The 22,959-nt window shown below is 42.1% G+C and overlaps 3 protein-coding genes across 4 annotated transcripts; 2 read left to right on the top strand and 1 right to left on the bottom strand.

The window, feature by feature from the left end:
• Window positions 1–695: 695 nt before the first annotated feature.
• On the bottom strand, window positions 696–6,494 carry trim105 (tripartite motif containing 105). Its single transcript, XM_069670146.1, has 7 exons — window positions 6,411–6,494; window positions 5,596–5,941; window positions 3,879–3,974; window positions 2,949–3,182; window positions 2,742–2,755; window positions 2,475–2,590; window positions 696–2,217 (listed from the first exon to the last, which is right to left on the bottom strand). Exons 2-7 carry the CDS (start codon window positions 5,881–5,883, stop codon window positions 1,658–1,660), a joined length of 1,308 nt encoding a protein of 435 aa, XP_069526247.1. The 5' UTR covers window positions 5,884–5,941; window positions 6,411–6,494; the 3' UTR covers window positions 696–1,657.
• A 3,221-nt stretch (window positions 6,495–9,715) lies between these two features.
• npy7r (neuropeptide Y receptor Y7) lies at window positions 9,716–14,017 on the top strand. Its single transcript, XM_069670450.1, has 2 exons — window positions 9,716–9,767; window positions 12,865–14,017. The coding sequence occupies exon 2, from the start codon at window positions 12,902–12,904 to the stop codon at window positions 14,015–14,017; it is 1,116 nt and encodes a 371-aa protein (XP_069526551.1). The 5' UTR covers window positions 9,716–9,767; window positions 12,865–12,901.
• Window positions 14,018–15,852: 1,835 nt separating this feature from the next.
• Window positions 15,853–22,074, top strand: prelid1a (PRELI domain containing 1a). 2 transcript variants are annotated; one of them, XM_069670034.1, is made up of 6 exons: window positions 15,853–15,942; window positions 16,550–16,669; window positions 18,721–18,946; window positions 19,040–19,153; window positions 19,444–19,522; window positions 21,093–22,074. In XM_069670034.1, the coding sequence occupies exons 2-6, from the start codon at window positions 16,578–16,580 to the stop codon at window positions 21,212–21,214; spliced, it is 633 nt and encodes a 210-aa protein (XP_069526135.1). In that variant the 5' UTR covers window positions 15,853–15,942; window positions 16,550–16,577; the 3' UTR covers window positions 21,215–22,074. The 2 variants fall into 2 exon arrangements, with proteins under 2 accessions (XP_069526135.1, XP_069526136.1); XM_069670035.1 differs by lacking the exon at window positions 15,853–15,942 and adding an exon at window positions 16,028–16,100.
• The last annotated feature ends 885 nt before the right edge of the window (window positions 22,075–22,959 follow it).

Genomic DNA, 22,959 nt, shown 5'->3' on the forward strand with positions numbered 1-22,959 from the left:
TTCACATTAATGCAGCAGTAATACGTTTATACGTATATAATAGTAAAACACTTACAGGGACCTCCTGTTGCATAGTGTGCGCTTTCTGTACATTTTTCTGGTAATACAAACTTTCATGTTTTGACTTTTAAGGATCTGAATCCAGGACTTGTTGTGGCAGTGGACTGTAATATTGCCACTTTTACTGAAATAAAGGATGTGAGTACTTCATTAGTATTCACACACAGCAGGGGTTCTCTTCAATGAACAGATTGAATTGTTTTAGCCTGCATTCACAGGTCAAAGTGAACGTGCTTTAAGTGTTTCGAAACCACCTCTTTGAAGAGGAAAAGCACGAGTCCCCATCTGGCGCAGCTTATTGTGCCACTTTTCCAATCTGCAGAGGAGGCAGCAGCATCCTGCTTTCTGTGCCCCCGAGGCCCGCCGAGCGGCGCAGAGGCATCCCCACTGTCACTGTGTTTATATGACCCCTCACCTGGCGGGAGGAAACAGGACATCAGTGCTCTTGTGTGTTTGTGAAGATAAGCGAGAGCCCGCCTGTTCTCGCTGTTTAAGTGTCAGAGATGGCTCGTGTATTCATAGTTGCGCGTTGTGCTTTGATGATGCTTAATAACATCCTTGATTATTTCAAGTGAGGTCAAGGGAGTGTGCGGTGTCACAGCTGCAGAGAAGGATCAAAGACAAAGTTTGTTTGAGAAAGAAAAAGTGATTTGGTTTATTGTTTGAATCAGCAGTTTTTACACTAATGTTTTGGTCTTTATCAGGAAACGATTGACAGGTAACATGCAATGAAAACAAAGTGACTGCATAGACTCAATACTGCAAATAATTACATTAGAGTTATTTATAGTTGAAAATAAGTGAGCAACATATCATGAGTTCAAACTAAGGCACATGTAATATATATAAATGATTGTACAATAAAAAAATAAAAATCAACAGGGGCTGCTAAGTTGTCTGATTAATTCATAAGGTGCTTTGAAGTTACATTTGGGTGTCAAGCTCAAGTCAGAAAATCCACTGGAAATACAAATGCACATGATTTTCATTTCAGGCTTATGTTTAAAACATGAGGAACCATTAAATCAAACATAAAAACTCAGTAGTAAAGTGCACGATTCCTCAAGGCTGATTGAACTTTTTGGTGATTAAAAGGCTTCTGCAAACGAGCCAAAGGCCAGTCTGACTTGATGGAGGATAATTATTCAGATGATCATTGCAAGGTTAAAAATATATCCTTTAGAAATATGGTTGAACAGTAAAGAACTTGTACGTCTTCATGTGTGATTTAATGGTTCTTATTCAACCCAGAGTGGCTGAATATTTGTGTTTTTAATGTCATTTTGCTGATTGCTCCTTCAAAATAAGAGCCTCTTCAGAATGATTACATAACAATGACGATCTTTAAAAGGATAAAATGACAAGTTCAGAACGTTTCAAGGCTCTTGAGGTCATTTACAGATATAAACTAGAAGCTTCTGACAATACCCCACACATCACTACAGCATTAACGATAAAGACACCGTCTGGAAGTTTAAACTCGGACAGCTAACAATGGCAGGTCTGTCTTTTAATCGCAGAGAGATAACAGTCATTGGTCAATAAGTGAACCGACAGCTCCTACATACTGAAAAGCTATTTATTGATTGGACCCACGTTAGCCGGACAGAGCGACAGGAGGGTAGTGGATGAGTTTGATAGGCTGAGGCTTCTGACGACTGTCGCTGATGCATGGGCTGAAGAAGGGGAACACCTTCCCCCTCGGCCCGTTGGTGAACGAGTAGAGCAGACTCATGTCATCGCCGTTGTAGAAGGACACCCTCCTCTCCTCGCAGTCTAAGAAAACGCCCACCGTCTTGGGGGAACAGCCCAGCTGCAGCCTCGTCCACGGCTGCGTGCCGGCCGAGTACTCGGCCCCGTTTCGCACTCGCAGCGTCCAGTAGCCGCTCTCGGGGCTCAGCTTGATCCGAGCTTGCCGGTCTACGGCCTCAGAGGCCACGCCCAGGTCCCACTTGGGTTTGGAGCCCACTTCTATCTCCCAGTAGTGTCGGCCTGACTGGAAGCCCTGCGCTGCCAGAACGTTGATGCACTGGATGAAGCGTTTGTTGTGGCCTGCATGTGGGATCACAACGTCACATTCGACTGCCACAGTTTTGTCCCTGGAGACGTAGATGCTCGGGTGCGCTGTGTCAACATCGAAAGTTAATGGCGAAGGACCTTTGGGATGAAACAATTCATTAAATTATAACAGTGATAAAATCTTCGCTAATAGGATCCAACAGAGTGTCAAATTATAAATTGAAAGCTACTTATCACTAGAACAACCCTGTCATTACCTCCATTCTGCTACCACTTCAGTATCTATATATATAATACGCTGGTAATTCTTCTGTAATTACTCCCATTGTCGAGGCAGAACCACTTTTCAGCTTTCATCTTTACTGTTTAATGAAGCACAACGGAGGGGGAATTACCTGGCTTCAAAGCCTTGAACATTTTTCTCCATGTGATGTACTGTAATGGGGCCATGTACTTGTTGCTGAAAGCGTTTATATCAAACTCTGGAGCAATATCCGCCCGCACACACGGTCTGTCGAAGGAAAGCAAACACGTGTTTAGTTAAGGTGATTTATTCTCGGCACAAAAATACAATAAATGGAGACAGAAATCAAATAAGCATATGACAGATGCAAAAATGCCAAAAGCACTGAATCATTTGTGACACTGAAATGAATGCTTACCGAAGCTGTGGGAGCTGGAGGGAGGAAATGAAAGAAACATGACATTAACAACTTTTGTTTCCATTTGATGCAAAACTTGACACTCTGGGATTTATTTAAAGTGGCATGTGATTTATATACTCACAGCTTGACAGCTGCCACGAGGCATTAAACTTTTGGACAAACTTTGATCCACATTTAAACTTTTTGTCCTAGCTGGATCCTTACCTCTGTCACTACCACGCTCTCAGTGTCAGCGCTAGCCTGCTGTAGCATTCTCATATTTTCCTCCAGCTCCCTCAGAGCCAGCTCGATGGCCTCCAGGTGGTGCTGGACTTTCCCCAGCTCCTCCTCCTGCTCTCTCCTGAGCTGCTCCAGCACGCAGGTCTCCTCGTCCAGCAGGATCTGGTGGAGAGCTCTGAATTCTCCTTTGACACGAGCCTGCAGATCTGACCCCAGTTTCTGTGGAAGGGAAAAATTGACCGATGACACCAGAAGAAGACAAAACGTAGCATGTTGTTTTCTTCATATTAACACATTTTTTTCACCAGTTACCAAAGTTGTATGTACCATTAAAGCCCTAAATAACTTACAACTTTATCCTGCAAAAGTGCCAATCTCTAGAGTGAGGCAAACAAGGAATAATGAAGCTACAATTAGCATCTCAAAGCTCGGTGTCAAACAGACACAGAGTGTTGAAGCAAGGAAAGTTTTCCTGTTCGACGTAGCAGCACAGCATGCCCAAAAAAGTCTAGCTTTTATCTTCCATCTGTCTCACATTCATTAGATGTGTTGGTGTTTGTCTCACGGCGTCATGCAGTTTGGTATTGTTCAAACATTTAAAGGACTTCAGAACTGCTTGTGTCAATGCACAAGGAAGAAAATATGGCAGACTTGTTCCCATGTATAAGGCTGAATAGCAGAAAGGATTGCCTATGCATAGTTAACACACAGTGAAGTCAGAGGTTAGAGAGCCATTTATGCACCCAAGCGTAGACACTGTAATGATTTACATATCAAAGCACAAGCTGTCACTTGCTACGTGTGCAAACAGCTCCAAACATGCACAGCAACATATTGCAAACAGCCATTAGGGAGGACGTGTGCATTCTTATCTGCTAAGTGCTGCCATCCCTCGACTTCCCCGGAGGAGTGTACCTTTATGGTTTCCATCTTGTCTTTGTCTCGCCGAATACTGTTGACGAAGTCGTCCTTCCTGAGGCGGTGGTTCTCCAAAGTCTCCTTCAGTTGTTTCTGCATGTTACACAAAGCAAATCAGTGTGAGGCAGGGTTATTATAGTTAACGAAAACTAATATTAAAACTAGCAGTGAAATAATTATTTCGTTAACTGAAATAAAAATTAAAATGACAGTTTTTAGAAAACTGCTTCGTTTCGTAGTAAAACCACTTGAAGATGACATAAAACTAGTTCCAGAAGGTGGCAGCAAAGCAACACAGCGGATATCGGCTCCTGTAGAACCTCCAAAGAAGACGATACTTAATGTGCAAACTAGATTTTCTCAAAATGGCTAAAGTAGCAGGCAGGAAGCGGCACAGTCCTGTATGGAAATACTTTGACTACGACCCTGTAGTAGACAAAAGCAAATGTATCGTGATGAAGAGCAACGGCGACATTTGTGGGAGGCAGCTAAAAGGGAAAAATCCCACTAATTTGAAAGTTCACCTGAGAGGCTCTCACAGAGAAGCACACTAAAAGTTCCGGCTACGGCAGTCAAGGGAGCAGGAGACTGCTAACGTAAGGTCACAGTCAGACAACGGCACAACATCTAGACCTCCAGAGTACATGGTGTACTACCACATAATACCTAAAGAGCTAAAACTAAACTAAAACTAGTCAAATTCTGAAAATAAAACTAATATTACCCTGAAATCAGAAACCAAAAAGAAAGACTAATGGAACTTTCAAAACTATAATAACTCAGGTGAGAGGACAGAAACAAGAGGACATAAAGAGAGACCGTGCAGAGAATCAAGGATCTCAAATGTGAACTTGCCTAACACTGAGCAACAACAATAACGATCCTGGACTAACTACTACTACCTCAAGACTTTTTGTTGTTATTGGAACTTTTTGAGTGATGAGTAAACTCTTTGGTAATGATTGATGAAGAAAGAACACTTATTGTGTTGCACAATTAAACTGCAGTTTTAATTTAATGTATTTCTAATGTCTTGAATTATCTTATAATTGATTGCAATTTGGTGTAAAAACAGCACAAATTACAGTCTATTTTAACATCTTAGTAATTACACCGCAAGTCACCATTAGGTTGGCAGGAAGTAAGCAGGGATTACAGGAAGTGACTTCATCCAGTCAAGAAATCAACACAGGCACGTAAGGCCCGTTAAACTGCTACTTGTTGTGTGTTTGTTGCTTACTTTAGTTTCTGTATGGATTTCAAAAATTAGATATAACCTGTTGATCAATAAACTTTACAGGTGTTCAAATGGTGGATTTGATCACTTCTGGAAAAGAGCCTGGCTAGCTGTTTCCCCCTGTTTCCAGTATTTAAGCTAGCAGGCTTTTGCCTTGTATTTATTTTGTTATTTACTGGAGAGAGTGGTATTGATCTTCTTATCTTATTCTCTGCATGTTACTGAATAAACCAATTTCCCAAAATGAAACTAGAGTCAAAACACACCTTTGTGACAAAGAGTGACAAAGTAACGCAGATATTGAGCGAAACTTACGTCAGAAGTGTATTCGAGTTATATAACACAGAAGGTACAGAATGATCATTTTCAATTAGTTAATTTACTGCCAAAAACTTAATAACACTTTCCAAAGGACCAAAAGCAAAGGTGATTAAGGTAATCCAGCAGGATCATAGTTTAACATAAGCTTGAACTCACCTCTAGGTTCTTGAGGTAAGTGTCCGAGGTTGTGGCCCTGACTTTCTCCACCATGGCTGTCACAAGGTAGTTGGTTTGAAACTGCTTGCAGCTGAACTCCTTGCGACACTGTGGGCAGGTCACAGGTCCCTGGGTTCCTCTCCAGTACCTCGAGATGCAGGGTTTGCAGAAGTGGTGCATGCAGGCCAGCATGACAGGCTCCCGAAACAGGTCGCAGCAGATGGCACATGTCAGGTCCTCTTTCAGGCTGTCTTTGGAAGATGTAGCGGGGTTAGCAGCAGCAGCCATGGTTAAGGGGAGTTTCCTCTCCAAAGACTGTCCACACTGAGGAAGTGAAAGCAGAAGCCTGGATGGAAAGAGGGACAGAGAGAGTTCCTGAAGACAGTTTCAAGACAGTTACTTTAGTTCATAACATTATGTGAAGTTAATCATTGTCTAAATCTGGATCCGGCATAGTGTGCTGTGCCCCTCCCCTCTGAGGTCCAACACTTACAATAAATCGTTGCATATAACTTCCCACTTGCTCCTTTGTATTCGCCTACTTGAAATGTAAACGACAGCCAGTTCAAGTGTAAATGTTAATCAGGGCGAGCAGGAGCAGAAGTCAGGTGGTTTCTCACGGGACTCTATAAGCTAGCTTGTGATTTGTATTGTCAAAGCTTGGTCAGATGTTTGCTTTGGTTTTGCACTGTATGAAGCTTGCTAGCGTTTAGCTTAGTATAGCAGCCAGTAAACCGCCTGTTTATGCAACAAAAATGTAAAACTCGGATATAATGACAACAATTGACTTTAAGTTAACACTTTGACGAACTTACGTTGTCTGTTGTTCGCAGAATTATGACGCCAAATACTTCAAGGTCCCTCCATCCGCTCCCTGATCCCTCTTCGGCTGCTGTTTGGGAACAAGACGTACATCTCTACTGCGCATGTGTCAGCCAAAGGCGCACATGTGATTGGTCCAAATGTTCCAAAGCAAACAGCAGGATCTGAAGTCGTGTGGTCCGATACTTTTTCTGTAATCTCCCTCGCTTATTTCTCTTTCACTTTGCAAAGGCGCTGCTCGGAACACTGCTGTGAAATAAAGTTACATTTGCGTGCTATGACGAACGTACAGAATCATCTACTTCCTTCATGAGCAACCAATGACAGTCTGTGGTCATGACACAAGCAGAGCAGTAGTCAGCATTTTAGAAATACCAAGGAAATCTTTTAAAGGAAGTTTTGGACTAGCCAACCTAAAAATGACATAAAATGACAAAATAAAATAATAGAAAAAAGATAGATAAAAATAAGAAAAAAGAGAAGACAGATGAATATAAAATGAGAGAAAACAAAACAAAAACAGTCAGTTTATAGGATATAAATGATGAATATCTATTTTTAAGTCTGAGGATATATTGTACCAATATAGAAAAACGTCAGGGACCACAAATACAGTGGTAAAAATAAATAAATAATTATTTAATCTATCAATTGTGGCTGATGAAGTTTCCCCATTACATTATAGCTTATCTATTTAAAAGCCATCTCCACAAAGACATTTATAAGAGTACAATTCTGGAAGTGGCCCCCTAAATTCCTACGGTTTCATATGATTTAAATGACCACTCCAGTAAAGTAATGCACTTACGCAAAGTAACTTACAAGAATTCCTATATAAGAAAATTCCCATAAATACTCAGGTCTTTCAAAGTCCACACACACCCACTTTGTAACGCTGGCTCTTTGCCAAAATGTGTGAATTTTAGAGCTTGAAAACAACAACACGCAGACAGCAGAAGGGAGGAGAACTCATACGCATCCATTTTACATCCACTGAGTCAGACTAGACATCATAAAATTGTTTGTGTGACAACTCCAGGTGTAAAATCAGTGAAGTGCACCTGTAACTAAATAACTTTTGCCAACATCAACTATCTAATTTTCTGAACAGGATATGTGGCGTGTGTGTCTTAGAATAAAAGATAAGTACACCAGGAGGTATAATTGAAACATCCCACACAGAGGTTTGCCTCTGGGATCTAATTTGCAGACTTCACACATCATCCATCCTTTTAGATCAATGTTTTAATCACTGAAGAATTCAAGATTTGGCTAAATGCTCCACCTGTCAAATAGTACCCATGTCAGAAACACCAAAAGGAGAAAGAAGGAGGCACGAACGGGAAATGTCTGTTTTTCTGTCCTCATCTCCACATTTATTCATTCACATGGCCTACACACGGAGAGACGGACCCTGGTAGTGTGTGCACTGTGAATTTCCTGGATGTGCTGCTCATTATTCAGGTACATGTATGATATGAGCTCAGGTAAATGTGTAACGCTGCAAAGAACTGCAGTTAAACCAACTGTTTAACTGACGCTCACACTGCAGAGAGGCCTAATTTTCTCCAAGGCCATACTGTAAAACTCTAAAGAACCCTTGTGAGATAAACAAGTTTGTGACAAGGGCAGAAATCCTTTATCATTCGTGCATGCAGGTCATGCTGACAGAATTGCTAACCTTGACTGCAGAGTGACCGGGTGCACATGGAGGCAGGGGCACGGCTATCATAATTGAGAGAATAAATTGAGGCAGAGAGGCGGCCTGCACCGCGATCAATGAGGGTAATCTCTGCAGCCCAGTCAATCAGCATGGCAATTATTTCATCACGACATAAAATCTCACCAAAATGATTCAAGGATCTTGCGGCAAGTCCAGGGACGTTCAAGAAACAAGCGTGAAGGGAGGCATGATCTCTTGATCTGTTTGCAGAATCACATCATTAGAGGCTGACAGTTGCTGAAGCTCCTCTATATATATCTGTCTGATGAGAGGAGATAATTTCAGACTGAGGGTCCTGTTCAGGGTCATGGGGGGCTGGAGCCTATCCCAGCTTTCATGGGGAGCAAGCTTTTCACACTCACACCCACGGGCAATGAACCTAATGAGCATGTCTTTGGATGGTGGGAAGAAGCTGGACTACCCGGAAACTCCACTATGTCCGAACTGGGGTTTGAACTTGGAACCTTCTAGCTGTGAGGCAACAGTGCTAACCACTGCACCAACCTACAGCCCCTGCAAATTCATATTAGTTTTATATTCATTGTGTTATTGGTTCAATAAATCCTGTTTATGTCAAGGTAACTTTTGCCCAAAGCTTTTCCAGGATTGTTGAGTGTGCTCAGAAATAGCTTTATTTCATACTTTGTCAATCAACCTTGAAATGTCTTGATGTCTGTCCAAATATCTTTTCACAATGTGATAGAAGCTGGTGCTCCAATGTGTGAAAGAAAATTACTCCCGGCACACAGCAATGTAGCGCCGTTCATTCAGACCTCAGAAGAACTGATATCATTCAGGTTAGTGACTCACTCTGAGTACTATTGATTGAAGCTTCCAACCAAACCCCATTCAAAAAGCACAACAGTTCGATGAAATGTTCTGAGATTATGTTTTGGCACCCAAAACTGAGATTTTATGTTTGTGTTTAGATCTTAAACAAAAAGAAAAATACGACAAACTTTGATCTATTTGAGGAAGCCATGGGAGCTCAGAGAAATGAGCTTGTGAGAGATTTGTGTCTTTATTGTCTTCACAGTGAATCAACTCAATCTGGCAGCACGTTCATGCTGCTGCATAACAATTAGAAGTTGTGTCATGTTTTATAATGTTCATTTGATTGCTTAAATTAGATCCGTAACACTGAGCCTCAAGTAAAGAAATAAAGGAGGATTTCCTTTACAGCCGTGTACGGCTCCAAAGTTCACTCACTGTACACATGCACGAGAGGAGGAAAGAAGAGGGTTTAAGAGGAAAGCCTTCCTGGAAATGAAGTGACTAATAAATGAAGATAAAACTGCAAAATGTCATAAACTCGGTGATGTAACCACTTTAAATTACATTATGGGATGTTGCATTGCGTTCCTGTTACTGTTCATCGCAATAGAATCGACATATAATACATCCCTTCGAATATAAATGTCATCTACAGAGCGCACTTCCTGCGCAGATCTCCACTGACAGTCCCTGGCACTGATGTGGACGCTGTAGACCTGCCTCAGGAACGCACAGTCGAGCCACAAGATGCGCACTGGGCGCTACAGCTTGGGAGGAGCTTCGGGATTTTTCCCCTCGTTTCACGCCACAGTCGAGTGAAGACTCGTTTTCAAAAGGAGAAATAGTGGGAAAGGTGAGTGCATTAATATGTGGATAGCGTTTATTTGTACTTTATTGTGACAATGTATCCCTTAGATGGAAAGATTAAGCATTTTCTGCTCTGTTCTGACTGCGTAACTTGTAGTTGCTTTAAGTGTTATATGTGCGTAATTTGGATGTGAGAGCAATATTTGAGACAGAACAAGAACAAGTGTCCAAATTGCGTAGAACAAGAAAGTATTTGTGTTGGAGGCAAACGATCTGCACCTGTCGAGCTTGCTGAATGAGCTTGGAGAGCTGCTTTTGGGATAATTGATTGCGCACTCCTCAGTAAGTTAATTAAATGGCGACAAATTACGCACAACCGAAGCATCGGTGTATATTTGATTGGCATTTAGGTGGCTCGTCATCATTTGGCAATTGTGCGTAGAGTTCACAAGAGCCCGGTTGCACTGTGTCCTCTTGCTCCAGCAGGTGTATGCTGACAGATCGCTCTCTGGCACAAGCTCGCCACAAGTCAAGAATTACCATCGCTGATCAGAAAAATGGTGCTTTGACAAATTACGGATGCTTTGGAAAGTGCACATGTCGCCTACATCCTGACTGTGTGCTCCTGTAGGAGGGCTGTGATGGCAGAGGGTGCAGACAGGGTGTGCATGCCTTTTGGTTTATTGGCAGTGCAACAACAGTTGTCATGAGCACAATTTCAGTCAGTTATTCTGCAAGTCATTTCCATGATGTCTGTGTGGGGCCTCACTCCTGACATTTTATATTGCTTACTTAAATCTTCAGGGGCACATGCAGAGGATGAGTTGGTGCTATTTAATTTCCGGGGAAATGCACACATCACACACACACACATATACTGAGACATACAGACTCTTTCCTGTCTGAACCCCCTGCTGCTGGAAGGCAATTAGAGAGAGGACAATATGATTCAGGTAGCGTAGATACAAAAGACAAAAGGAACCACAATAATGCAGCATTATTTAAAATGTGCGCCTTATTTTCCTCAATTAAATATCTAATTGTTAAAAAAATAATGAAAAAGCAAAGAAAAGCCAAGCAGAGATTATCCAAGGGTCTGTCACAGAAGACATGACCTCTCACTAAATGGAGTCTGTTTGTCTTAGTAGTCCCTTAGAGAGAACTAGGGTGTCAGCCGCAGATGTCTGTTTCTAACTATAAAACTTCCTCACTGTCCAGTTTGAAATGAAATTCTTTAAAACCAGAGTACAGATTTATTTGAAGCCTCTGGCTGAGTCTAGTGTCACTTAATTTAATTAGCCTTCATCTGCTTAATGTGGTTGCACAGCCTTAGCTGTCATTTAAGATTCAAACGCAAAAGTGATGACAGTATGTTCTCCCCGTCTTCAGCAGGAGCTCGCACGTAAAAGATGAGATAACAAACAACATAAAGTTTCCTGAAAATTGAGTATTTCTACCTGAAATTGCTTTGTGCAACACGTCCCAGCACCGATCCCTCCGGCAGAAATGAGACATACTTCACCATATTCCCTTTATGAGATTGCAGACTGTGAATGAGAGAGCAGCCTGCCGCTCTAATGATGTGGCTTTGAACTGGCTGGCTTCTCCTGATCACATTGCTTCCTCAATCATTTGCCTTTAGCCTTTATAATGGCACAGGTGTTCATGAAAAACTTGCAAGGTACGTGCACAAAATGTACAACTGCTGGAGCTGATGTCAAGGCCGCGGGGAAGCATATCTTCCATATACACAGCTTCAGGTAGCTTTTTGGTGTATTTTGTCCTCGGCATTGGAGCGCAGAAGGATTATATTTGTGTTCAAAGAGAGCTGATTATCATCTGTTACTGAAATGCATGTTTCATTTGCTTTGCTTGTCAGTACCCTCACTTCCTCAGTGCAATCTTGCGCAGTTGTTCTTATAATTAGGCCACATTCATTAGAGACTTCTCTTATCTGCAGCACTCACGTTAAACACTAAATGAGTGTAAAAACAGTCTGACAAACTAGCCACTCCAGGTGATATGAATAGAAACATAGTTGGATATCAGCGCTCTTCAGTTGAATTTCATAAGAGTTTGGATTTAGTCAAAGCTCTTGCTGTTCTTTCTACAGTGAGAAGGGAAAAACACCCTGAGAATAAATGACGTGATTTTATTTGAACCACTCATGATGCCGCTTTCTGAACACATTAATGAAGGAATGTGTGCATTAAGGGAGCGACAAAGTGGGCTAGGAGATATTAAAGGAGCAATTGGCCCTTGGAAAAAGCCACTGTCAGTCAAAGCTGGTCTTCTCTGTAATCGATAGAAGCGATAATATTTGAAATTGGCGCCATAACTGTGGAGAAAGTTGTACGAACAGCTCGTGGTTTCGCCCATTCCACATTCCTACAACACCCAGCGTGCATTGCGCCCCTCCCTCTGAAACGAACAGCCCAGCGAGAGACGCTGGAAAGACTCCGAAATAGGATGAGAATATACCGGGGGGTCATCAAAGAATCTTCAGGTCTGCAGTCTACATCTCAAACCTGACGATTTTGAACGAGCCATGACATCAGAGGCGGAGCCTAGATTGAGGAAGTGTAGTTTAGCGAGCTCCCTGGCCTCCAGATGACGCGTTTTACGTAGTCTGGCGGAGGTTTTCCAGGGCTCATTGGAGAAGCGGATAGCGTCCTCCAAAGGCACAGAGTGAAATTCCATTTGTTTTTCTACCATAATGGCATTAGCTCCACATAATAGCATGATAGGACTGAGGTTGAAGATTGGTGACCTGGCCCTTTAAGGAAGACCAGGGTTTAATTCCCAGCAGCGCTAACCCCTGGCTTGGTCATGCATTGAAGCGAAGAAGTGACCGGTGGGAAGCCAGTGAGGGATCCTGTTTTCACCCTTGGGTCGGATGTACAGAGGGGGATACCTGGGGAATGACCCTCCTGTGCAGATAAGCAACTGGTGACACCATGTGTATCTGTCTGTGGAGTCAGCAGTGACTAGAAATTGAGTTTTATCACTGGTAATAAATAAACACCTCTAGCTCAGGTGTTTTTCTGAATGACTACCTTTGTTTCTTTTCATATCTTGACGGAAATACTGCTCTGCCTGGTTTGTGCCACAAACTGATTTTATTTCACATTCTCTCTCCTTAGGTGTCAGCTCAGACTCCTTCTGGCATCTTCAGCTAAAATGAGCCCACCAGACACATCCAACAGCACAAGCGAAGGAGAGGAGGGTGAATCCGATCCTTTGACTCAACTCAACAGCAGCATGGATTTCCACACGCCTGGTTTTCACACAGACGTCACAAAGCACCTCAGGGTCCAGATCACATTAATCACAGCGTATTCCCTCATCATTCTGCTGGGGCTGCTGGGGAACGCTCTCGTTATCTACATGATAATTCGCTACAGAAACATGCGAACTGTGACCAACTTCTTCATCGCTAACCTGGCTCTAGCAGACCTCCTGGTGAACACGCTCTGCCTGCCCTTCACTCTGGTTTACACTCTGCTGGACGAGTGGAAGTTTGGGGCCGTGTTGTGCCACATGGTGCCCTTCGCCCAGGCCCTGAGTGTGCACGTGTCCATCCTGACCCTGACTGTTATCGCTCTGGAGCGTTACCGCTGCATCGTCTTCCACCTCGGTCGACGCCTGACGTGGCACTCCAGCTTCTTCATCATGGCCTTCACCTGGACTACGTCTGCTGTCCTGGCAGCACCCCTGGCCATCTTCAGAGAGTACCGCCATGAACAGATCCCTTCTATTAACATGGACTTCGCAGTCTGCTCTGAGAAGTGGCCCCACGGGACCAGCAGGGACGGGGTCATCTACAGCCTCTCAATGCTGCTCCTACAGTACATCATTCCTTTAGCCATCATCAGCTACGCTTACATCTGCATCTGGGTCAAACTGAAGAATCACGTCAGCCCGTCCAGCCGCAACGACAGCATCAAGCGCCGCAAAAAGACCACCAAGATGCTGGCGCTGGTGGTGGTGGTGTTTGCCATCTGCTGGTTGCCGTTCCACGTGTTTCAGCTGGCCTCTGACCTGGACCTGGTGCTCAGGCTGAAGGAGTACAAACTCATATACACAGTTTTCCACATCGTAGCTATGTGTTCGACTTTTGCCAACCCTCTGCTGTACGGGTGGATGAATAAAAACTACCGGACCGGCTTCCTCATGGTCTTCCGCTGCGAGGATAAGCCGGAGTCTTTCCACCCCGATGGCTCGTTCAGGACTCGCTCTATAAGAGGTCTGACTCTGAATGGTCGCAATGGCGGACATCCTCCCACTGCAGTATGAGCTTAACATAATGGAAAGAGACATTGAAAGCACCTCTAGTTTGTGGTGCTTGTGGTTCAAAAGTAGCCTTTTGACTTGAATGGTCTGAGCTTGAGTATCTGTGTCACTGGAGCGGGCTCAGGGTTTGCATGCGAATAGCTTTATGTAAAGCTCGTCTTTCCTTTGTGAACGGTACTTGTGAAAAAAACGTTTGTCGAACCTATTCAAATATGTGTTTAAGATGTTTACTCGGGTGTTAATTAACTTGGTATAATGTATAATGTGATTGTAACCACAGAGGTCTTGTTGGTAAGTAACGTCCAATTTATTATGCACTCCATTGCATACGTGAGGCCATTAATGTGTTCATGAAGGGAAGAGAGGGATCATCGTGACTGTGAGAGAATTTAATTTTCACACTTGTTTTTCTATTTGTTGGCTGTCAAAAACATTTGGACGATTTTCTCTTAATTAATCCAAATGTTGTGTTTTGGATTTATTTCAATATTCCAAAAATTACATTCAATCCTCGTCCAAGGAATCCAGACGAGGCTCTCTATGAATTTGTTTCCATCCAGGAAATTAATTGCTCTTACCTGACAACCAGCTGTTCCTGATTAGACGGACCAGCAGGCCCCTGCGTCCGAAGGAACCGGAGTGCACATTACTGAACACTGTAAAGTGAGAGGCACACATTCTTTATAACATATCATAATAACAGCATGAGGGCCGCTGCTAAGAGGATCAGAAAGTGATTTGGAAGAAGTCAACACATGTAATTGTCCACTCAGCTGCTCATTGTTTGAACACAGGAAAATGTATCCATGACTTCACCTCATATGGAGTCCCCATTCTGCACAGGTCTCCAACAGGTAGCTTCCATGCCAAACTAAACCGATCTTTGCTTGCAGAAAGCTTTGTTAAGTCTATCAGTGTAAGGTAGGAGCAACATATATGTCTGTCACATCCTGTATGGAAACACAGTAAAACTGAAAATAGTGCCACATTACACTCTGTAATACAATAAGCAGGTTACTCAAACATTTGGTGTTAGCTGTCCAGTGCACACACTTTCTGTATTACAGGAAACTTTAACCTCAAAGCTGCACAAACCACCAAGACAAGGGAACACACTTCACACAGAAGGAACATAGATATAACGTGCTGAGGTTCATTAAAGTCATACGCCAAAACTTCATTTCATACAACAAAAAAGAACCAGTGGGTCCAAATATCATCCAATAAAGCATTTAATGAATATGTGGCCTATGCTGTGTGATTTATTTAAAACAGAGAAACTGTCTAATGGGTTTGTATTGCTGGGTTTTTGACACCCACGTTACTGATTTCCTTCCTCAGCATATTTTCCTTTACATGCTGTAGATTATTTGAGAGGCTCTGAGCCTTCTTAAGGACTTAGCAGGCTAACACTATGGCATTAGACCTAGGGTATAAGCCATGTGTAAAGATTCAGCTCCAAACCACCGATTTTTCTCAGGGATTATTATTATTAGTATGCAGAGGAGATTATCCATGCCCTCCAGTAGGCCATAGGGTGTTTTAGGGGATACATCTGCAATAATAGCAAGACAAAGCCAGACTAACCAGAGTAATGTTACCTTTGAGTTTAGAGGTCTTTCTTTTCAACGAGCCTGACAGATGGCATTTTTAGTTGTTTTGACAGCATCCAACGACATTTGACCAAAAGGTTTTATTATGAAATCAGTTTAAATGCTGTGTGTCGTTTTGCACAGTCATCTGCTGCCCTCTAGCGTTCAATATGGATATCGCACCCGCACCACCCACCGGATATGACGTTAATGTTTGACCTTCCCTCTAGTCCGAGTGACGTTTGACAGAATTTGTCGGTGGCTGCATGGCTGAAGTTCATCCCGACAGAAGTTTAAAATGCAAAAACATAGCCTTTGAGGGTTGTCGACATACAGGTAACCATCACTGCCTCTGAGATTAACTCAGCAATTGCCTGTTTGAATGTCGGTCAGAGACATTTCTGGGTTACACTGGGCCATTCATTCACGAGGTTTGCTTCATGCTAGGCTAGCTGATGCTAACGAGGAAGCTAAGGAGTGCGGACGTGACAAATGTAATTGACGTTATATTTGATGTAAATCACTCACTGTTTAAACATGCATCAGTCTGAGCTTTTAGTGTTAGCTGAATAGCCTGTTCATATTCATACCGTAAGCGTAAGTGAGGTGCTTATTAGTTAAAACGATGCTTTTATCTGTCTGACAGCTGTCATGTTGCGTTCAGGTTAGCTGGAAAGTTCGGGATCATGTGCACCCCATTAACGTCTATGGCCTTTTAAAACGTAAAACTCACTTAAACAAACCTAAATCCTGTCATTCATTAATGGTATTTTTGTTAATTATTTGTCTGGCTCGTTGACAGAAAACATAAACTTCCCATTGGTCGAAATGCCATTGACTTACTCACCGTGTGTTTACCCTGAGTAAACACACCGGTCACTATGATGCTGTATTTGAAGGCTTGAATGAAACTGACTCGGTTTTTTGTCATCTGTTTCCGCAGGGTATTGCCAGAGTAAACGCACGGGACAATGGTGAAATACTACTGCTGCGCAGGTTTGCTCAAAAGCACCTGGGACCAAGTTTGTGTTGCTTTCTGGCAACGATATCCCAACCCTTACAGGTGAGGTCGAATTTCACCTCTCATCGTTGCATGAAATTCTTCATTCATATTTCATTGTGTAAATAACTGGAATTATGTCTCAGCATTTGTATGCATGGAATGCTAAGATGTGGTGCAAAATAGTTAGCTAATGTAAGTTTAGGATCCTACATGCTAAAAACCTCTCATCAGGGATTGGATTTAGTCATGTTATGTGGGGGGCTCTGTGGTTTCAGGGTTGCCATTGACTCAGAAAACTTTATAATATGTAAACAGTAAAATATGACAAGGTGAGATAAGTCTCTGTTCTGAACATTAAAGGCTTATAAAGTCACTCTAGATATTTTAGAAGTGTGTGAAACTACAGATGATTACGATAAAATGTAGCCAGTTTAGATCAATAGTGATGTCTAATATACTTTCTGGTGTAGTTTGCAAGTTTCCCCCTCTTTGCTTTACTTATCCTCTGAAAATTCAAAATCTACATGAATGCTAAATACGCAATTTAATAATAATTATAGAAGGGAAATGGTGAAATTAGCATTCATTACCTAGCCTTGGTGTAATTTAAGTTGCTCTGATATTCTGCTAAAACAATGATTGCCCAGATAATGCTGAAAGATTTAAATACGAGCTATCTTGACAGCTTAATGTTTAAGTTCCCTCAGTAGCAAAGACTGATTACCAAAGATTGCAGCAAGTTATCTTGCATTAAAGTTAAAGTATCATTTTGAAAAATCAGAAGATTTTTATGACAGGATAATCAGATAAATGTACATATTATATCTGTCAGTGTCAGACGTATTGTTCTCTCTACCATGTCGTTCACCTTTCACTCTGACGTGCTGTCTGACTGATTTACGCATGACTGAGGTCACTGATTGGCTGGGTTGCTTTAAAGCAGAACTACTGACAGGAAAAGGGGAACCGAATGAAATTTGCAAGTTCTTACATTTAGTGAATGTTCTCTACAGCTACAACAAACTTGTTTTGGTCATTGTTTAAATTATATAGATGAAAAAAGTATTAAAATATAAAAAATGATGACATGCAAGAGCGTACACCGATGTGCTGGGGCTGAGCCCTGGACTGCCCTGGCCCACTTTAACCCTTGGTAATACGAATCTCATAATCAATATAAAGACGCCATTCTGTCATAGAATAAGTAATTGAACTCTTTTGCTTTTATAGCATGATATTGCTGATTCTACAGTCGACAGATTAGGTCTGACACCACTGAGGTTGAGTAGACTTTTACATTTATATTCATGCGGTAACAACCATGAGTTTGATTGATAAATGAAAAGGTGCAATATTAATAAATTGGTTCCCAACCTTTTTTACTACACGGACCAGACAGTAGCTATAATATTTCTGACAGACATTAGGAGAGGAGCAGATATGACACAGATCTGTGTGTGTTTTGTTGCTCTGTAGCCTACCTGTCTCAATAGCGTCACGATCTGTAGAAGTATAAACTTTTTCTCCACCAGCTGTCATATGTCCATGCTGTGTAGTTCATATATTTCACTGATAAACACAGAGCTGAAGAGGAGCATCAGGCTTCATGATCAAACAAAGTTTCATATCACGTCATAGGATGTGATTAGGGTTGCCATGTCTGCGGGTTCCCAGGGGATTTGGTCTACCTTTGAAGTGTTGAAGCGCAAGGTCCTGTGCGGTTGCACACTTCGCACAGCCCACACAACGCTGCTGACTCCGTGTATGTTTGTCACAGACATCTTTAGGGTTTCGCGGCCCGGGGGTTGTGAACCTTTAGCAAGCAAAATGACGCAGCTTCTCAGCCTTAAATATTTGGTAGTTTTCCTAGAGATATAATGGCTTGATAGTTATATATGATATGATATTTAATTACGTTAAATAAGTTGCAACGCTTGCTCCTGCTCTTTTCTATTTTGGAAATAATTTTTTTAAAAAGTCCACAAAATCTTATATAATAGAAGAAACATAAAAGGTATATAATAAAATTTTAGTGGTGAAAATAATCATTAGTTGCAGACCGATACAGATGTTTATTGTCTTGAGCCACAGCTTGTCCTTCTCTCCCGCAGTAACCATGTCTTGACGGAGGACATCATCTTCCGAGAGGTAACTCCAGCCAACTGCCTCATTTCCAGACGTCTGTTGACCAAAACTAGCCGAGCTCCTCGCTGGATGGAGCGGTACCTTCCAAAGCAAATGGCCAGCTCGGCGTACATCATCGAGGACTCAATTGTGGACCCTCAGAAAAGGACCATGACCACACTCACATGGAACATCAGCCACGCACGTCTCATGGTACCACAACGTCTGCTTCCAGACACTCAGCACTGCACAGAGTAACAACACTGCCTCATGTTGCCTTTGTTTGTTTTTTCCTCTCTGTCCCAGTCCGTGGAGGAGCGCTGCGAGTACCAAATTAACCCTGAGAACGGCGGCTGGACGGAGATAAAAAGAGAAGCTTGGATCTCCTCCAATGTGTACGGACTGACTAGAGCTATTCAGGTCAGTAGAGTAAAGTGGAGCGCCACACTACGTAACAGCCCAGGGAAAGTGGTGTGTGGCGTCTGAAAGACAGACTTTCATTCTGTAATTGGAAACTTTATACACAGTGTTAAGATGCAACAGCTGAGCAGTCGAAGCTGCCTGCCAAAGTTAGATTGCTGAATGATTGATGACGGAATATGAGTGGTATTTTTTTTTATGTTGTCACGCTCTGAGAACATGTGTTAGTAAATATGTGACAACATGAGTTAAAGGTTGTCAACAACAGACTTTGTGTTTTGTCTTTCCAGGAATTTGGCCTTGCAAGGTTCAAGACCAGCGTTACAAAGACCATGAAAGGCTTTGAATTTGTGCTGGCCAAAATGCAAGGTAAATGGTGAACAATAACAACAATACTTACTGGATTACATTAGTGGATACAATTATATTTTTAATCTTTTTCTTTTGGGTCTCGTCAAAATATCTGCTATGACCAAGAAATAATAAGGAAGCAAAAGTGAAGCTCGCTAGGTTGTTAAAGCTGCAGCGGACTTTGCTTCACAATTGTAATAAAAGATCACAACCTCCAGGTCCCTCCCCCTCTCTCTCTCCGCGGCGCTCAGTCCTGCCTCCAAAGCCCTCCCTGCAGAGGAGGCTGTCATGCACGCGCAGGCTAGTAACCATGGTAACTGAAGGAACGAGATATATAATATGGCGGACACACCGGTAAAAACGTGAAATGACAACAACCGCAGCCGTTGTATTACACCACCAACACTATCGAAGCAGAGAGACATCAAACCAGCGGAAATCAGTGTTTTTGCTGTGAACGGTAATCTACAGCTAATTCTCTTCGGTAAAACCAACAGCACTAAGTTTGCTAACAGAGACAGTGTAAAAAACAGAGCCAACTGAGCAGTATCTCACTGATGTTGAGAAAGTTTAGCCGTGAGAGCACAGGCACACAGAACTATCAGGAGAAAGTCCGAAACGGTCACACTGCCTGGGCACTTCACAAACATATTTTCAGCCACACCACCATGAAACAACGCTGAACAGCAGCGGGAACAAGCTAACGTTAGCCCGTCTGCAACACCAATGTAACACAATGTCTCAGTAACCGCAGACATCTTGGCAATGTGGAAACATTTTTTGAAAACAAGCAGAAATGAAGCTGGGGTAATTACCTGTCGATCAGAACGGTCTTACTCTGCATCGCTTTTTATCCTTTCGGGTCCCGTAGCTCTCTTCACCTCGGATATGCCGCTCCAATGTTTACTCTCGTTTCGTTTCTGTCTCGGTCCAACTCTTTCTTTTTAGCTTGCTTTTCCTCTTTTCTGTTCTTCGGTTTAACAGTCCTGTAGTGTAAGCCTAGTTGGCAATAGAGGGACGGGCAGTTTCTTTATTCCCGGTGGTTGTTTTTAACCCTTTGTGGACACATACCTGCTGACGCTGCGCACACTGAAGAAATCGAGCTTGACCGTGTGAGCATGTGCGGTGGAGTGGTGATGCGCAGCGTGTGATTGACAGCCTGAGAGACTGCTCGGCTCTGATTGGTTGTTGTGTTTCGATTCTTGCAATTGCCATTAATGAACATATTCACGTATTAGCTTAACTATATTTGAATTGGAGCAAAGTGTGTTAAAGGCTGTAAGAATCTAAAATACAATACATTTTGCAACACTTTCAGTCACTTTTTGGGCAGTTCAGTGCAAACAAAATAAGGTATCAAATACAAAAGCTAAATATATTTGTTTTGGAAGTCAAGCATATCTCTGCATCCTCTTGATGTTGTAATATTTTGCTGGAAGTCGGCAAAATGTATATAAAGAGTGAAAATGTTATGCAAGTGTTGTCACAAAATGTAGAGCCATATAAATAGAACAGTTTTTTTCTATAATCACATTAATACACAAATATTTCAACAGATTTTCTAATAAAAGTGTTGTTACTGTTGCAGGTGAGACTCCTTCAAGAACTTTAGCGGAAACCGCTACGGAGCGAGCGAGAGAGACGGCGCTGGCAGCTAAGGAGAAAGCCAAAGACCTCGCCTCACACGCCCAGAAGAAACAATATGTGTGATCGGAGATATGCATCAATCATCAGTTCTGTGCAACTGATACTGGGACACATTTGTCTTTACCCCCCCTTTGGTTCAGTTAAGCACTGGGGGTAAGACGAACTGATCCCAGTCATGGGTAGACGCCTCTATGAGGAAGCATCCGACTTAAATGGTGGGTGGACCATAACAGGCCTGAGCTGGTCTAAGAGCCGGTTTGAGCCTCCTTGTTTGCCTCATGCTGAATTTATTTTACCTTTGATACCACATCATCTCAGTGTTTACCAGAGATAGTGAGAGGAACGGTTGAGTATGGCTCGGTGTGCCATAAAACGATCACAGCACTTTGCCAAGCTTGACACTTCCTCAGACCTTTGCTCAACCTCTGTGCCCATCAACATTTGCTTTTTACTCTGTTCCTTTTGACTATGTCTTGTTTTGTAATAGCTTTGTATTATTAACAGCTTCTTACTCCAGAAGTTAAGATTAGCACAGAATATTTATGAATAATGCTAATTCATGTGTACGATTAACTTCAGTTTTATGTTTTGTTGCTATCATGTTTAGTTCAGTTCACCCAGCCACACCTTAACCATCCCACCAAGACTGATTGCTTCAAGTTGAAGTTTATTGACTGGAGAAGGGTCCATATTGTTGGCTTTCATAGCTTGATAAAAAAATAATAATTTAGCACTCGATTATGTGGTAAGATCTGGTTGCTGTGGCTATCAGTGTATTCGTCTACATTTACAATGCCTGTACAAAAGATGACACCTTGTATTGTACATATAGCTTAGGTCCAATGGCACAACCAAGAACCAACCCAGCATCATGCTCTTACTGTATTAAATAAATATCAGCTTGTCAATAAATGGACAGTTTCTTTCTAACCATCATGTTGTGAAGTCTTTGAACAATAATCCCTCCATTTCAGTTTGTTCAGTTTGTCCCAGCACTGTTTGCAGGTGTTGGAGCCACAAATGGAAGTTAAGTGAATTTATTATTGGTATTTATTATTGGTGTTGGGCGCTCACTGGAACTTAATAACGGTAATGTCACTGATTATATTGATTGAACTCACTTGTTCACTTCCTGGTTTTGGCATTGACGGAGAAGGGGTTGGATTGGGAGTGAATATTTTTTGTTCAGAATCAGCTTTATTGGTTAGGTATAAACACATACAAGGAATTTGACTCCGGTTTATCTTTGCTCTCGAAGTATATTTAAACATTACAAGCCTGTGAAATACAATAGTGCAAGTATGACAGGTGTAATGATGCTGAAATATATAATATAATTTAGAAAAAATATAATATATATATATAATAATAGATTCGTGCCAGATGAGGGATGATATTTACATGAATAAAATGTGTGTCCACACGATGAGATGAACAATAAACATCTTATTTGCAGGTGACAGGGTTTTTCCACACTGATTGTTCTGCCGCTCTGTGACTGTTCAGTGTTCATCAGAGTGACAGCCTGTGGGAAGAAACTGTTGCTCTGTCTGTTGATGGCACGAATGCACTTGTGCACAAATTAACTAAGAAGTTTGATTTTCCGAGCAGGTAACCGGTACCTTTTGTGTTTTTCTGTGTTTTGTGTGAAAGAATAAATGTTGGAATACAGTTATTTATTTGTGTTATTCCTAGAGCGCGTCACAGTGTTACTTTAATTTGACAAGTTTCATAGGCTGATACCTGCAACAGTAGGAGTGAACCATGTTCATCTCACTTAACTTAGCGCAGACTTTTGTGTTGCAAAT

The sequence above is a fragment of the Semicossyphus pulcher genome, unplaced genomic scaffold (assembly GCF_022749685.1).
Source record: "Semicossyphus pulcher isolate SPU_LCO1_2020_fin unplaced genomic scaffold, fSemPul1.0.p SCAF_2, whole genome shotgun sequence".
NCBI lineage: Eukaryota > Metazoa > Chordata > Actinopteri > Labriformes > Labridae > Semicossyphus > Semicossyphus pulcher.